The sequence below is a fragment of the Falco punctatus genome (genome assembly GCF_963210335.1).
Source record: "Falco punctatus genome assembly, chromosome: 11".
NCBI classification, from domain to species: Eukaryota; Metazoa; Chordata; class Aves; order Falconiformes; family Falconidae; genus Falco; species Falco punctatus.
In genome coordinates this window covers 13,358,031-13,375,730 of record NC_137591.1, presented here as the reverse complement: position 1 = coordinate 13,375,730, position 17,700 = coordinate 13,358,031, and the positions used below count along the sequence as shown (strand labels likewise).

At 38.6% G+C, this 17,700-nt stretch overlaps 1 protein-coding gene across 4 annotated transcripts in view; it reads right to left on the bottom strand.

The window, feature by feature from the left end:
- Nucleotides 1-17,700, bottom strand: part of ST6GALNAC3 (ST6 N-acetylgalactosaminide alpha-2,6-sialyltransferase 3) — a 242,545-nt gene that overhangs the window by 150,148 nt on the left and 74,697 nt on the right. Inside the window, exon 1 of one of the 4 annotated variants that reach the window (XM_080406940.1) lies at nt 5,943-17,700. This exon is cut by the window's right edge and continues 18,418 nt beyond it. The exons of the other annotated variants lie outside the window; for them this stretch is intronic. Within the exon in view, the coding sequence (XP_080263066.1) occupies nt 5,943-5,957 (15 nt within the window). The 5' untranslated portion in view covers nt 5,958-17,700. The remainder of the gene's footprint in view (nt 1-5,942) is intronic. 4 annotated transcript variants of the gene reach the window in all.

Below are 17,700 nucleotides of genomic sequence, written 5' to 3'. Positions count from 1 at the left end.
AACTAGAAACACTGACAATTACATGCCTTCAAAATATGTACCACTCTGGACCTCAGACAGCCTTCTGCAAACTGAAAAAATAAGTTTTCTGCTTTAAGATTTTATTCCTAGTTAATAAGCAGCCCTTCCTGTTTCATCAATAATATCCAACACAAGGCAAGGTTACCAAGCCAACATTCTATTTCCAGTGACTCCACATTTTCGAAACTATCAACAGGCAAAATCACTGCCTAGCCACCGACTCAAGAAACAGCACATCTGGATTGTAACATCTCACTGCACTTGGGTATTTACTGTGGTGAGGGAACGTTATGCCAACATGCATAGCTAGTTTGGGTTTATCACTTGAGAGGTAAATAAGAAACATAACTCAGAGTATAACTCAGTTACCACTGCTGTAGTAACTTTGCTTCCATGAATTTTCCAGTTTCCCTGGATAGCACATAACTTGGGAGTGCTGGAGTTTGCCTGCCAGTGTTTGTCTCAGGTGTATCCCTCCGCTGTCTTTTCAGGTTTCCCACATGCTCCCTCTTCACACAGAACCCTAAAAACATTTCCACTGGCAGCATTCTTGGAATATGCATAAAACTGGTTGTCTGCAATCCTCCTTTTTCTGCCATTGCATCAGCTATCTGTCTGAAGAGCCTACTTTAATTCCAACTCTCACACCTCTCATTTAACTAGCATTTAGTTTCATTCTCAATGGCTTGTCCCTGGAGAGTTCTTTCCCTCGGGAAGAAATGCAACAGCTTCATCGATCGGCCCATACTCTGTATATAGCAATTTCACAGGAGTAGACTATAATGCTTGAACTCGGTGGCACACTTTCCATTGTTTAGCAACAGCTTTAAGGCTCTAAAAATGGTCTCATCGGCAACATCATTATCTGTTTAAAAGGCTGCACTGATCTTTGAGTGCTGTCATTCAGTAAGCCTACCTTCACTGAATGGAATAGCAACCTTGTTGCAAGTCTAGATCTTCTTTTGGGTCTTGAAAAATCAAAAAATGCTTCAACTCAAATACAGAGCTCCAATGAAACCACTAACCACCAAGGCATCTTTTTAGCCTTTGCTGCTTTTGATTGTAGATGATAAAATACCAGCTACATACTTTTCCCAGCAATACAGCCCAGGAGCTTGCTTCTATTTTGGCAAGTTCAAAATAGTTTCTGCTACAACTAACTTCTGCACAGAATCCTATTCAAACTAAGATGACTAGCTTTTATTTTTTATTTTCTTTTTATAGTCAAATAGCATATTGCTATGAAGTGCCTAGAATTTGTCCCTCAGCTTTTCTACCATTATCACTCTTCAGATAGAACAGAAAACCTTCTCTCACCAAATGAAAGCCATTAGTCCTTCCATAACCATAGCACTTGCAAAACTGAATCTTCCACAGCAGCTGCAGTCAGCTATACCCTATAGGTCGATTTTTGAAAGGTCAGATCTTTGTGGTTTAGCCTTTTATGTCTATTGTTTTTTGGTTTGTAGTACATCGTGTTATAAGAACCAGGAGATAAATATATTTAAGTTGGTATCCAAAATAACCAAACAGCAATAATAACTGTTCACAAAGAAATGCAAAAGGTAAACGAGTTTGTATTTCAACAGAAATGACACTTACCAATTTGACATTATCTAAATGAGCAACACACAGTAGGCCACTCCCAACATTTCTGTTGTTTCCCTTACAGCAAATTTCAATGACAGAAAAAAATGTATTAACATTAGTAGAAAATTGGCCAGCTGTGCTTTGAACCTTTTCAACAAATGAAAAGCATTTTTAGAACACTTTTAGGTCAGAGCATTTTTAGAGAGTCACAAAGAGTTAAACTTTGACCTTTTGACGATAAAATACACAAGCAAGTAACATTAACTGTTAACTGGATCATCATCAGCATTTAACCATAACTGTATTCACTGTATGAGACTGTATGTGAACAGTGAAACTATAGCCTCACTGGAGCAGCAACAGAAGTGATCTGCAGCCTTGCCTCTATGTCCAGTCATTTGTGTGTTACCCAAAACCACAAACGCACACGCCTGAAGGATCAGAGGGATCCATCTGCCTCAGGTCCCTGGCATGGCAGAATGGTCTCCTTCCTATGCAGCATGTGTTAAAGATAGACTGAAAGAACAGACTTTGATAGGAACGTACCCATGAATTGAGTGAATTGCAGATTTTAGCAAGCACTTTTTCCATTCTACAGAGCAGACAGAACCTTGCTCAACACTATGCTAGTACAGCCCCAGTGTGTCTTATGAGAATCTTGAGGACCTTTCAGAGAGAACAGCATTGCACCACCACTGAAACACACCAACACTCTGTTTTCTGCTTGCAGACAGTTATGTTTTGTCACATCAGCCTGGGAAGAGACACCATTCAGCAACTTCAATCTGATTAACATTTTCTCTCATTACAATTGTGTGATTTTTCTTTCTAAGACAAAATATTTCTCCTAAGAGTTAGCAACCATGCATGCAGCTGTGCTGAGGAGGTAGTTAATTGACCACCTGTTCATGCATTCCCCATCCCAAACAAAGTGGTTTGGTACACTTGTAGCATGCCTTTTTAAGTCCTGCACAGAAGTACAGGGCTTCCCCAGAGGCTTGCCCACATGATGACAGATAAAAGACCTTATGTCCCCTGAGAAGCGCACTGACTAGAGTCAGACACCAGGGAAGGCGTGTCTGGCTTCTACATTCCTATAAGTGCCTGTCTCCTGATGCTACCTACACAATGACCCAGTTTGTTACAGTGTTTTCTAAACCCTAGCCAACAGTTTTATCTCTGCAGATACAGAGTAAAGGGGTTCTTAAGAAATGTACTTATTAAAAAGTCAGAAACTGTACTACCAAAGCCTCTGTGTGTGAGTGGGGAAATATCACCCATCATGCAAGCTCAAATTTTTCCCAGGTTACTCATTAGGAACACAAAATAATTCTATTTTGTATTTCTACATAGAAGCTCCAGGCTTTGAGCCCAGTTCTTGTTGCTAACAGTAATGGCTTACAGGTAGACAGAGGTTATAATGGCTCCATTATAAAGGAAGCCCAAAAAGCTAGAGGGTTAAAGGTTTCACAGCTCACCAGCTTGGTCACTGCTTGATGTTTTGGCTTTAGAATTCCTGTCTTTGCACCTTTCTTTTAACATTTTTATAGGCCTTTCTAGCTGGACTACTTATTAAAGCATCTGTGTTATTTGCTGCATAAAAATCTAATAAAACAGCTCCCTCCTTAAAACAAATAAAAACTAAATGCAACAAATGTGTAGTTCTACTCTTGCCCTATTGAATTCAAATCCCATGTGAGTTTCACTATTATATTATCATTTACATGATAAATTAGGGTAGAAATTGTTCAGTGAAATGCACTGAGGTTCATCTGACCCTGGTAGGGTTCCATCCTCCTGCATTTTCATTTTGCCTTCAAGTTGAGTATTCATTTTTAAACTGCACCAAAGTGTACATATGGCTCACGATAAAATTCTCAAGAGGAGGCCACCTAGTTTTAGGAACAACAGTGGAAAGAATATGAACAGAGCAGTGTGAAAAGCAATCTCAGCAAGGCTCTGCCCGACTGAAGTCTCTTCTGCATTCAGCATTTGAATTTTCTACATTATTTATTGCCACCATCAAAAGTTTAAACCTTAAGGCATCATTCTGCATGCAGTTGCCTTATAAGCACATGAAACCCTAGGTAGCTTAATTCCAATACAGTTGTATAAATTATTAACCTCATCTCCAAATATGACATGCATTTCATCTGAGGAATTTTCTAAGATACAGACCTTTAGTGTGGAAACCAAATTTCTCATTTTCAAGCTCATTTTCAAGAGCTGTTAAACGAACTTTCACTTGAAGACTATACTGTAGACAAACATCATTTGTAACTGCAAGTAGGACCAAGAAAATATCTCCAAACCCAATCATTTACCTAATGGAATCATATTTTCAACCTGTATTTCTTAATTTTTCTCTCCAGCTGTCTGAACAAATATTCTGAACACTCCCTCTCCCTTCTTCCACCTCCCCCCCCCCCAAAAAAAAACAAATAAAAAAAAAAAAACACAAAAACAACAACCCTCCAGGCAAAGTAATTTACAATTGTGGCTAATTTTAAGGTACCTTGAGGTAACTTAGTACTTTAAGTGCATCAAACACAGTAACTAAGAACATGACAAATCTCACAAAACTCTCTGCAAGCACCACTTCTATTATTCATTCCCTACTGTCACCCTGAGCGTTCTCCAAAGACTTCTCCAAATGTCACCTTCCTAGTAACTTCCACATAGCTATATAGTGTAACTAGAAATACTGTTTCAAGCATGTCCCAGTGTAAACATTCAGTATCCACATACACAGAAAATGCATTAGTTTCTTCTAAAGAAAAAAAAATAGGAAAAGAAGAAAAAAATAAATCAAGTTAAGTCCATAGAGCCAGTACATCCTTCTATGTTATCCTCAAAACTAGAAGTAGATAAAATGAATAAACTTATTTTTAACATCACTAGAACTCTAAAGAGCTTCCTTTAAGAGTCGCTGAAGTACCCAGGAAAGCATGGGTTGAGTTCTTTCTGCAGCAGTCTTGACCTCACATTCAGTCCATGACTGCCTGCTCAGTTTGTTTATATTAGTGATTCAGGTTTTATTTCTGATATTTCCCTCCAAAATTCATATCTGAGAAATAGCAATCCTTTATGCAAATATCTATATTCTTGCATATGAGGAAATATGTATATTCTTTGTTAATATTCATTTTTATTTCTACTTGAGAAGTTTTAGCCATAGAGCTAAGAAAAAGGAACAAGATAATAAGCAGTTGTCATGTGAAACACTACACATCAAGGAAGGGACTGTTTGGCTAAAGTGCTGGTAAGTACCACTGATAAATCAGAATTAATGTTTGCCCAAAATGGGAAGAAAAAGCTTTGTATTTTGTACAAGCAAAAGAAACTACAATGTATAAGTATCTTCTGTAAATATCCTCAGATCTCTTGAGTGGAGAGAAAGCACTCTAAGATTCAAGAATGAAAATGCTGATAACATCTCAGCTCAATCCATTTTAGGATCTGATCCAAAACTCAGTAAGTAAAGACGTGGTGAGTTTCCACAGCCATTAAGCTGTTGTTTCCACAGGCAATCACCAATAACGTTGCTGCTAGTAAGTAAGGAGTGGTTGTGAAGCAGGCAGTACATATCCAGAAACTGCACGTCCAATACATGCATTTAGTTTTTTATTGTATAATACCCTTTGGACATAAGGAGTTTTGAGAATCCCAACATTACAAACATTTTAAGTGGACTTCTGGGCTTCTTGAGCTAGCCTATTAAAACAGCAGTCTGTCCTTCAAATCCTAGATCCCTTGAAAAGTCAATGAGTTTTTTCTGCCTGTGTAAAATGGTCCACTTCGTCCACTGATTTCTCTTCACCTTTCTCTTTAGAGAAAAGCTCAGATTCTTTCAGTAGCTTCCACTGTCAAGATCTTAACTACATTTCAAACTATTTATACTGTTTGGCAAGGTAAAAAATGCTTCCTGCAACCAAAGCCTTTACGAATGTTTTTAATTCTGTCCCATTCCAGTCTTAGTGATGTGCATATATAAGTTTTAGGAAAAAAAAAAAACAACTGTATTTTGAAATGAGGGAAAGTAATGCAGATATTTAAGTAATCCAGGTAAGGGTGGATGTCTGAGCACACCCAATTCAGCACACAAACCACAAGATCTATTACAGTTTATTAGTTTAATTCTTTCAGCACAGCCGTAGCTACAAAACTGTCATGTTGTAAAAATAATACAAACACCACTGATTTGTCTTGCATACTTTCTTACTAAAAAAAACCCAAACCACCTCTTTCCTTAGAGCATAAAAACCCCCATACTTCTTAGAGTTTGCTTTTCATTAGAAATCAGGAGTAGTATCAACTTTTCTTCAAATTACCTTTGGAGGCCACATCTGGTTAGTTTAATTCTTCAAAGATTGCCTTGCTCTGTCTCCTTGGCTCTTTCTTCTCTGTCATACAGTGGCTCGTTTTATACTTGACAGTTCTTTTATTACCAGATTTCATTTTGAATCCGATTTCCCCCCTGTCTCATTACTTCTGTCTTGCTCTCTGTTTGTTCTCTTTTTCTTTTCCTGTCTGACAATTCTCTTATTAGTGGATTTGGTTTTGCTTTTGTTTCATGCTTTCTGGTTTTATTCTCCTGTGTCTTATTTTTGCTTTTTTACTTATTTTTCTCCTGTCAAGGCCTTTTTTTCTTTCTGCCTAGTCTCTCAAAAGGTATATACTTAGCTTTTGTTTAAGGTTACTGAATTTCAGCATATTGTAGAGTTGGTTTATTGTTAGATATTGCCATGCAGAAGGAACCAGGTTTAAATCTTAGTTCCTTCAGCTGTTTGGTCTAAAAACACAGTTACTAAGCGAAGTTTCAACCTATTTATAGTCACTAGCTCTGCTTCTCAGCTACTACAACATGTCCTAGATCTAAACTTACTGGCTTAAGAGCAAGGACACTGCTTTTACCTTCCCAGCATTTTCCATAAGCCATCAGGTTCCCTCCAGTTAGTCCAGAGAAAAGGTGGCACAAAAGCCATGCCTTTGCCCTGCTCCTCACACATTCTCCTAATGTGATCGTTTCAGTAAATAAATACTCTTGTGAAGCACATTAACAGATACAACCAACATTACTTGCAGCTCCTTGTGTCTCACGTCCTCCCTAGGGAAACAGTTGTGTGTGCACATCATGCAGTCTTGCTGTAAGACATTTCAGAGGGAAAATGAGCGCATTTGTGTGCTTCACTGGGTAAAAGGTGGAAATGCTGCTGTTACTGAGCTTCATCCAACTGGTCTCCTAATCCTTTCAAGAACTCACTGTATCACCAGGACTGCATGTGTCCTAGGGGCAAGCAAGTGCCCACCGGAGTAGAATGACCATTTCCAAGCAGTCAGGACCTGAGTGAAAGTGAAGGAGACCTCACTTATTTGCCACCTGTATCACTAATTTGCTTCAGGTGCCAGAACTTGAGGCAAGAGCAAGAAAGCCTTACTGGGACAGGTGGCTGATCTGACAGGAGATGCTTGGCCTGTACTGGATATTTGGGGATCCACTTATCAGTGGGATATTTCTTTCTAAAGGAATAGAAAACACAGTTGGATGAACTTGCTGCTACTGACTTCAAGGAAGAGGAGAATATTGTCTCACTGCTCTTTATATTGTTGTTCAGGCGTTTTGAAATTAAAAGGCATGTATTGCAGTCATAAATTTTCTTCTCCATGCTTATGAATGGGGAATTTCTGCTTCCAAAGGCACCAAGGAAAGGAGCTTTACTAGACTTCTGGGTAAGACCTCAAACTGATTTATTATTTGCCAAGAGACACATTAAATAAACTTGGCCTTTTTTGCTGTCATCAGCTGTCTGAAAGACAAGCTACAAGCATTAGAGTTTCTTTTAATGCCACAGCACTTAACGTTAGCGAAAACACAGTTGAAGCATCTTATATCTGGCAGGAAGGTGTGATGTCAGGCATGAGTATTACTTGCTGGGATTGTTTGTTCCTCAGTGGGGGACTAGTTCCTATGCAGTGTCTCCTGTGCATGCTTACGCTGGGCGTGAACAAAGTACTGAATTGTCTTTGGTAAATTAAAATGTGTTGAATCAAGATGAGGATGAATTGCCATGTCATTTTCATAGCCTATAAAGAGGATCTCTATAAAGTGACTCAGCATTCCTTTAAAGGTCATTACTACCCAAGTACAAGGATCGTACTTCCATTCTGTTATTTTCAGAACACAGCCTCTATTGCCACCAAAGAAATTTTCAGGTCATTTTTTTTGTTGATGGGTCACAGGATTTTCTCAGTTTCCAGTTCTGGAGATACTCTATAGAAACAACAGTTCAGACCATCAAGACAATGATTTCTGCCTAAGCTTCTGAAAACTAAAGAAAACTAAAAAAAAAAAAGCAAATTGTGTGTCATGCACTATGGGCTAGGCATACTAGCACCCTGTTTCATTTGCTAGTGAAAGCTAAAAAAATCAAGAGAATATGATGCATATGTGGCAGTACAACATAAAGGCATGCAGCCATGCAGCATCATTTGTTGTATTTAAAATCCTGTAGACATCGAAAACTGCAGCTGTTTGAACCCTCCATTGCTATGCACAGATTTTGTATTCTTGGACCAGCATCAGATTCACCACACTGAGTCCAGGATGAGAAAAGGAAAGAAAAAAAAAAATAATAATAAAAGCTGAGAAATACACTGTTGGTGGAACAGCCTTTTTTTTTTTCTTTAAACAGACATATCTGCACCGATTTCTCATACTAAATGGTATTAATGACACTATCATAGTAAATCCCACAGATGACTCATCTGATCTGCTGATAAGGAAGGCCATCTCTGTTCCTGCAAACCCTACTCTTCTCCACATCACTAAGTTTCCTATCTTGTGATTTAAATAGAATTGGGACTAGATTGCACACCTTTGATACAGAAGTCCCACTAACATGTCAGTAACTGTTCACCACTATGCCTAAAAGCTCCTGTTAGTGGTCTTTGGGTGTTGGTGAACCTGACATAGCACTAAACTGCAGCAAGCAGACTGGGATTAGAAATTTCAAAGCCATTGAGATACCTTAAAGATGCACTGTCATAAGCTGCCCTCATAGCAAAAACTAGTATGTTATCAACATACTCCAATTCGCACAGGCTCTCCTACAGCCTAGTTATTGCTTCCATAAGCCCTGTTTCAGCATTCTTCACTGTCTATGCTGGATTTATTCACAATAATCATTCCCATGCACCCCTCCCAGGACAGCCAGAATCAGTATTTGTAGACACATGATTCTTTTAAACTGAAACTATATAGCAGAGGTTACCTTTTTTCCAGCATCTCAGGAAATGGAGCAGCCAAAAGACAAGTAATAAATTTCCTAAAGTTAAACCGCGTAGAAATTAGAAACTGATCTGCATTTAAATGCAAGATAAACTCTGTAGGCCAGCCCATAGCTCTACTCTACCTGCTAGTCTTATACTCCACACTGAGAATGGCAAGAAACACGAGTATCTGCCCCTGCACTGCTATTATTAGCAGAAACCAAACAATCCCAAATGGAAGATGCATAAGGGATCCTGGGTCCCCAGTTCCTCAACCTCTGTGGCTTGAATTCAGACCAAAGCAGTTACTGTTTGAATCTGAATGCTAATCTGGAATCATGAACTGCTCCTAAGTTTCTGCATGGAGCCCATCTATACCACATTCAGAGTAACTGCACACACCAGAACCATCATGGACCCTGCACACTTCTGCCAAAACTCTATCCACTTCACTGGAACTTAATTTGGCCCAGAGTCTGAAATAACTGAATTCAAACAGTGTCTTTTTATAAATTTGCTTGGAACTATCCCCCAGTTGTTTATCAGCAGGAAGACAAAAATTTAAAATACCGTTTATATTTTCCAAGGCCAAGAATTGCTGGCTTTATAGTAACACTATTGACTTGTAAATAAACAGTAAAAAGGAGGGTAAAAATCTATCATGCAGGATAATTTCCATCTCATAAATACTCAAATTATACCTACCTAACAAATAGGGAGCAAGAAAGACTTCTGAACCACTTAACACTTCAACTGTTCAGAGAAACCGTTGGATATCGTTAGCACATAAAAGATAACAAGTTGTGAAATGAATATCCTTTCATTTCCCTTTCACTTACTTCACATTACTTGAGATAAGAGTAAATTACTTCAAATGCATCCCTTATTGAAAAAACAAGGATATGTTTCCATACCCTTAAAACATATATATTTTCAGTTTAGATTTCTTCCCTTCAACCTTTGTCAAGGATGCACACAGTGCCAGTATTTTCCCTTCTGTTTCTTGTCCTCAATAAAAGCCTATTGGAGAAGGGAAGTATCAAACAAGGACAGGGTTTGAGCCAAATCTATGTATCTTGATTTTTCACCATCCACTTGATCATATTTTCCACAGAGTTCTGAAGTATTTAGATGCAAGTGTCAAGTTAATGAGCATAAACAGAGTAATTCAAGCAAAAGGTAAAACAACTCATGGGTAAAACACAGTATTAAAATGTGCACATATTTCAGACCATACCTAGCAAAGCTCTTCCTCACAAAGGCTTGAGTTTGTCATTAAAAAAAGGCATCTAGCAAGTAAGCAAACTCAACTATTTCAGAAGCCAAAGACCAACTCACTGCCAATTTTGTAGCCTTGCAACTCCCAACCAAGAACTCTCATGGCTGAATTACTTTATCAATTGATAGTGAGTATTTTTCTTCTATGGAAGCACTTCATCTACACAAACATGAAGCCAGCACAGGAAACTGACTCTGAAGATGTCACCATTAAATGAGTTGACTCAGGTAAGTGTCCCTTCCAACTTTACAACACTGCTTTTCTTCATTGTTGTTTTAAAACTAAGAGACAGAAACTTCAAGGAAGTGGGAAAGGCTATACTATTCCTATAAGGCAAGATAAATTGAAGAAAAAACTATGTTTCAGCTGTTTTTTGTATTCTTACTATTTTCAAACAGAAATATCAGTCTTTTGTGGAAGATAACATCTGATCAATTGGTTGTAATCAATTGTTTCAAAACCAGTTACTGAATTTTGTACAAACCACAGGAAGAATGCCAGTGAAGTCTGCAGTAAGTAGAGTGAAGTAAGGCTGTTTTATGAGCTGTCATATTGTTCAAATCTCATCTAAAACCAAGCTCTGCCTCTGAACTATTTAACAATTAGATGAAATGTTTTGCTACAGTTTCACCGTAATTGAACTGAGATGAGAGTTTAAGTGAAACAAAACTTCAAAATGCCACTCTATTTATACTCAACCTTATATTGCTTAAAATACTCGAGAGCACTTCCAGCAAAGATTTCAATTGCTGCAAAAACTTAATGGGCCTTAACATTTCATATACCACAGAGCCAAACACGGACAGGCAAACTACAGGTTGCTGTTGTTTAGAATGCTGTGGGACACCAAAAGAGCACTCCAGGGTAAAAAGCTCCCTGCTGCTAATAGTCTGTGTTTGAGTTGACAGCAGTGACATACGTGTAGAGGGTGAGAATTCCTTGAGGCAAAGTCATGATACAAAGGAAACAGTCTTCAGAAGGGGGAGGCACAGATTCACTGGTAATGCCTATTGTGAATTTGCACACACACATGCAAATAATAATAATAATAAAAAAAAAAAGTTAAGAAGCAAACTAGGTTGAAAGTTAGCTTGGGGAGCAAGGAAGCCAAAGTATGAATTTAGGATACCATCAGAAAACAGACAAGGAAATACATGCACGCAGAGGGAAGAAGGAAGGGATACTCAGAGAGGACAATAATTACTTGGCCAATTAGCAGATGTGTTTTTATATTCACATTTGACCTGGTTGCCTAAATACAAAGAAAACTGATGAGTCCTACCTAGCCCTGCCCTTTCTATGAAACTATCAGTTACAAAACCAGGTCTGTCACCACAGTCTTGACTAGTACAGAACGCACTTCATACTTGCATGAAACAAATAGGAACTGATTGAGTCCACAGTAACACATGAAACTCAGCTGATGAGCCACTAGAAGTGGTGAGAAGCATCCCATTATTTTTCCAGCATCTTCACTCTCCTTTGTTATTTTTAGCTTGCTGTTCTAAGAAAAGAAGTCACAGATTACTATAACCTGCCTGTCCATTCACCATGTACAATAATCACAATTCCTTACAAGTTTGGTGAAAATCTGCTTCACAGTGTATACTCAAAAGTTATCCACACTTACTGCACTCTGGTCTGTACCAATACATACAGACTAGCCAGCTACCTGGGGCTCCTGTAGCTCAGAATCTGTCATAGCTCTGATTTGAGACAGCCCTGCTATGAAGGAAAAGAGACAACGAAAAGGAAAAGAAAATCAGAGGTACTGCAAGAAGATGCCATTTCATAAAGGCTGAGGAGAAGCAGCCAGAAAAGAAAAGATATTGTGAGGTGGAAGGAGGGAGGGAAGCACACAATGACTCAAATGACAGGGCTTTACAGGGGGATCTGGGCAGGCTGGACTGATGGGCCGGGTCCAATTGTATAAGGTTCAAGGAGAAGTGCCGGGTCCTGCACTGGGGTCACACCAGCCCCACCAGTGCTACAGGCCTGGGGAAGAGCAGCTGGAAACTGCCCGGTGGGAAAGGACCTGGAGGTGGTGGTCAGCAGCCGGCTAAACATGAACGAGCAGTGTGCCCAGGTGGCCGAGAAGGCCAAATAGCATCCTGGCTTGTGTCTGAAACAGTGTGGCCAGCAGAACTAGGGAAGAGATCATCCACCTGCACTGCACACTGGTGAGGCTGCACCTCGAATACTGTGTTCAGTTTTGGGTCTGTTATTACAAGAAGGACGCTGAGGTGCTGGAGCGTGTCCAGAGAAGGGCAAAGAAGCTGGTTAAGGATCTGGAGCACAAGTCTTGTGAGGAGCAGCTCAGGGAACTGGGGTTGTTTGGCCTGGAGAGGAGGAAGCTCACAGGGGACCTTACTGCTCTCTACAGCTCCCTGAAAGGAGGTTGTGGGCAGGTGAGGGTCAGTCTCTTCTCCCAGATTGTTATCTGGGATTGTTATCATTGATATGACAAAAGGAAACAGCCTCAAGTTACACCAGGGAGGTTTACATTGGATACCAGGAAAAATTTCTTCACTGAAACGAGTGGTCAAGCATTGGAACAGGTTGCCCAGGGAGGTGGTGGAATCACCATCCCTCAAAGTGTTTAAAACACACATAGATGCAGTGCTTAAAGACATGATTTAGCGGACTGGACAGTGCTAGGTTAATGGTTGGACTCAATGATCTTAAAGGTCTTTTCCAGCCTAAATGATTCTGTGATTCTGTAAGATCCCTATCCAGAGGTAAACAGGTTGTATGAATTCCACTACTGATAGAATGACGTTTTACTCATTAAGAAACTCACTTCAGATAGTCTGTTGGTGTCTGTTCTGATTGTTTCTAGGACAAAGAGATTCATTAAGAGGCTTAGATAACAATATGTCCATAAGACAAACGAGTCAACGCAAAGGTGTTTTAATGTCTGCATAAGGTCAAAAGCAAAGCGCTCAGACTTCCATTAGCGGGGCAGTAGCTGTTCAACATTGGCCACCATAAAGCAATGTCCAGTGGCACCCGGTGCAGACAGCAGCCAAGTCCAGGGCTTATCATGGCCCAGCACAAGTCAGAGGAGACTACTAGGGTTTTTACATAAATACATTACCGACTACAAGGAAACAAAATGCTTCCATGGAGAAAGTGTAAGATTTTTGCTTACAGCAACCCTGAGACATCAGAGCAAATTCACAGAACTCATATTTTTTATAATCCTTTTTGACAGAATTAATTAGCCAACTCAAGAGTCCTGAAATTTATTTTTATTAGGCTATATTAGGTTTGTTTTAATATATAGCTTTATTTTTATTAGGATATTTATGATAGAACCAAGCATCTCATGCAATTTTCTGCTAACAAAAAGAAGGGGAAAAAAGAAAACCAAAACAACAACAAAAAAAACAATTTGTCTTGAATGCAACAGAAATTAAGGTAAAATGAGGTATTTTCTTTCCTTACACAGTGCCAAACTTCTTTCTAGCTGACATTCAATCCAGAAGGATTTTTTGGCTTTTCCTCTGCACTAGACTGCCAAGGATTTTGTGACTCCATCCGATGCTTTAAATACAACCCTCTCAATGCTGTAATACTCTTTGTACCTTCTCTCGCCCATATATTCAAGTCTTCATAAAATCATATGCAATGAAACCTTCTGCCCACATGCACCCTGTGCTTGCTCATGTTTGAAGTGGAAGCTGCTATCACTCTGCCATCTGTTCTGTAAAAGAGCATCTCTGTTTCATAACCGTTTTCCTAGATGAAGGGCAACTATTGTTTCCCCATTGGTAATGATAGTTTTAGTCCAATTCAAAACAATATATAGCAGCAAAAATACAGGACAAAAATACTACATTAAAACTTAAAAAGAAAAAAAATAATATTTGAATAAAGTTGCCTGGAGAGCAACCTGAAAGACTCTGAAGAACCTAAGGAGAGACAGTAACATTACCCTTGAGTGTGTGGGTCTACCCTGTTTTAAACCTTTTAAATGGAACCTTTCTGATGCTAAAGAAAAGCGATAGCATAGAAGCGTTTATGGCAAAAGCCAGCTTAAAATGTCCTTGGCTCAAAGGCCATCCAAGGCCACCTGTCTTCACCTTTTTTAAAGATAAGTCTCAAAACTTTGTTCATTTATTTTCAAAGCATAACTGGAAATGTAACCCAGTTGTGGTAATCTAGGAATAAATTTAATTTTAAAGAAGTGTTTCAATTCTGAGTGTCTGATCCTTTAACTTTATTCCTATATCAAACAAACAGTTAAGAAGGCCCCTCTATTTTCCCTGCAAAACAATTGTTCTTCATTGTAGTCTTGTGGTGTTTCACGCCCATATGACCATTTTTCTCTTTTGTTCAAGATGATATCTCTGTTTAGCCTCAGTGGCTTTCACCTCTGATCCATGAGAAGATATTATGGATTCCTTGCACTGTGTACTTGTATTCTTTGGTCCCTAGCTGTAGACATTGGAATTTTTCTTTTTAAAATTTTCTTTGAAAAATTCTCATTTGCTGTCTGTTTTTAAGGTCAGGCTTACAAAACATGCATAACTTACCTGTGCTTGATATAGCTTGTTAAATATTTTATTTTATTTGTGGGTTTATTAGCTGTATACAGCCCTTTGGGGCATTTTTATGAAGGATGCTTTTGAAATGTAAACGTGATTGATTTGATATTACAGTTTAGATTATTATACTTGCACAGTGCCTTTGGGAACAAGAGAATAAAGTTTCCTTTTTTACTGATGAAAAGGTCCTATGGTAGGTATTTTCTTCTTTTCTACACACAAACACAAAGAGCCTAGTCATTTCTAAAAAAAGTTAGCAATGCTTATATGCTCATGCCTACTAACTTTTAGTGCTTCTTTCGTTTTCTGAACTGTTTTGGATAATAACATTAAATTTGATACTGTCATTTAAGAGCAAGTTCAAATTTACTTATGATGCAGACAGAGTTCCACCTTTAATAGACTGAATAGTACAAACCAAACCATTCTTACACAGTTACTAGTGAAAAGTGCATAAAACAGTACAGCTAAATGGTCTAGAACATGCTGCTGTTTGCCATTGCAAGAGAAAAGATGTAAGAGCAAAAGAAAGGTTCACAAAAGCTCATGATTCCTTACTTGTGTTGTAAGAATGATTTGAGTACCTTTAAAAAGTAGTTAAATAAATGGTCAATTCCTTTATGTAACACCAAGTCCTTTAAGAAGAATGTATTCCAGGAGAACATTCAAACATCTGAAAATGATGGGCTAGCACACTTCCATTTGAAAGACTGTGTTCCACTACCCCCAGCCCCCAGGGGGGTGGAATGGACACACCAAATATATTTCACTGTAGTTCTGCAATAAACTCTTCCTCCAGTCTCAAAGGAAGCATATTTTTATAACATCTACAACCTATCAAATCGCAACAATTTAGCAGACATACTTTTGACTGTAATAAACAATGGAAACCCTTTCAAAATAATGATGTATTGTCTGGGGAGATATTAAAAGTGAAGCAAGTAACTAAGAAGTTATATGCATTTCACATGCACAGTATTAAAATACACCCACAAGAACAAAAGGCATTTGTGTAAAATTTAAGCAATACTAAGCGTGCAGTTTTTCCAGTGAATTGGTAAAGCTCAGAAGATGTAACTAATTAGAACAGAAGGCTGCAACAGTTAGACTATTTCAGAAAGAATAGTTAAGGTACGTTGCCATATGGTTCTGAAAACTCATTTAATGCAATCCAAATAGAAGAACATGTGCATATACCCCTGTGAGTTGCCCAAGCATTAATACCGCCTTTTAACTCAGCCATTTACTACAGGCACAACTGTTACTGAGCTGCATGAATTTAGACAGTGAAGGTAAAATTAAATTGAGAAAAGATTACAAAAGATGTGAAAACAGCATAAATCAAAACAAATTAAATGTTCACCTATGTGTTATATGACATATGATTTTGCCATTCTGCTGAAACAGATAGCAAAGTATAACAATAAACTTTTTAACTTCAAAGGAGCAACCGTATCTTTGCACAAATTCACACAGTGGTTAAGACAGTGTGGTCAGGCAGCAGATCCTGAGGTAACAGATATAATCTATATAATATCGAAATTGCAAAGCTACATGCTCAAAACACAGAAGGAGCCACAGCTAAAAAGGCCCTCATGTTTGAAAGTATCAGGTGCCATCTGTTCCTATTCAAGTGTGCTCCTTGAAAAAAATCAAGAAGAAAACTTTTGACTTCAAGAAAGATTCATAAACGTCATGCCAGCTTCTAAGAAAGAAGTAGATTTAGAAGTTGAGATAACATTTAAACCTTGACCAACAGAGTTTGGCTGACATTCACTTCCGCAAAAATGGAAACTTTTCTACTAATGAAGCAGCAGCATTGTTGAAAGTTAGTCTCTCTAACTAGGATGTTGCACTATTGATACTGAAATCACACCAAACTCAGAAATTTGGCTGTTCCTCTGTCAAATTTTGAGAGACTCTGGACCTCATTTAAATATCAAGGCTTAGTTCACCACCTAACAAATAAACTGTTCATCCTCCTACACTGGAGGAAAAAAAAAATAATACTACAACGAGTAGTTTGAAAACCTCATTCTCCTTTCTCCTGGTGGAGCTATTCTTACCCACTGGGTCAAGCTCTATCATCGTATAAACTCTTTGACTGCTACTAGGTTTTAACTTTGCACATAGCATGATTTGGGCATCAAAAAATATACAGAATAAGTCCTTTATTGAATGCAAAAGAATGGAATACTATTTTTGCTATAGTTTAATGAATAGAACTGTCTCATATTCATAATCCCTGGCTCATCCCTTAGGAGGCAGAATATAATCCTGTGGGAGATTTCAGTAAAATGGAAAGGTACTCCAGCTTTGTAGCTGGTAATCTCCTTCCGCTAGCTCTGCGCTGACGCAAGGACACCATGCACAGGAATAGCTGTTCTGCTCACACCGCTGGTGATAGGGTAATGGCCCTGCATTTGTACCTGTTCCAGTTCCTGAATCCTAATCACCTGGGGGCTGAAGACACTCCCTTAATTGTGTATATTTTACAACCAGTCAATGCAAAATTAATTACTAACTCTCCCAGTCCTCCAAAAGACATTTTAAGACCTATACATTTTTTAAAAGTGTCCTCCATTGATCTATGTCTCTGCCATAGATCTGTGTGCTGCTTTCTGTTCTCTTCAATCTGGGTCTTGAAAACAAGGTACCTTTTCTGAATCCCAATGCCTAAATGTATTCACTGACATTTAGTAATATGTTTTACTACTCTGGCCTTTGAGTATGTTGTATTGCAACTGCCTGGTCATCCCATTGTTTCCCCACAGGTCAACGACACTTCTAAGGAGGGAATAAGCAAAATGCTATTTCAGCTGATGGTATCACTTCCTTATTGCAACGTCTTTGAATTAAAGGCTGTGAATAACGGTAACACCACAAGACCACTCATTGCTTTTCGTGTCAGCCCCCTTCAGAAACTGCCTTATTGCTACCAGTGAGGCCTCACTCACAACAATGGGCTACAGAAGAAAGCTGCATTGCCAT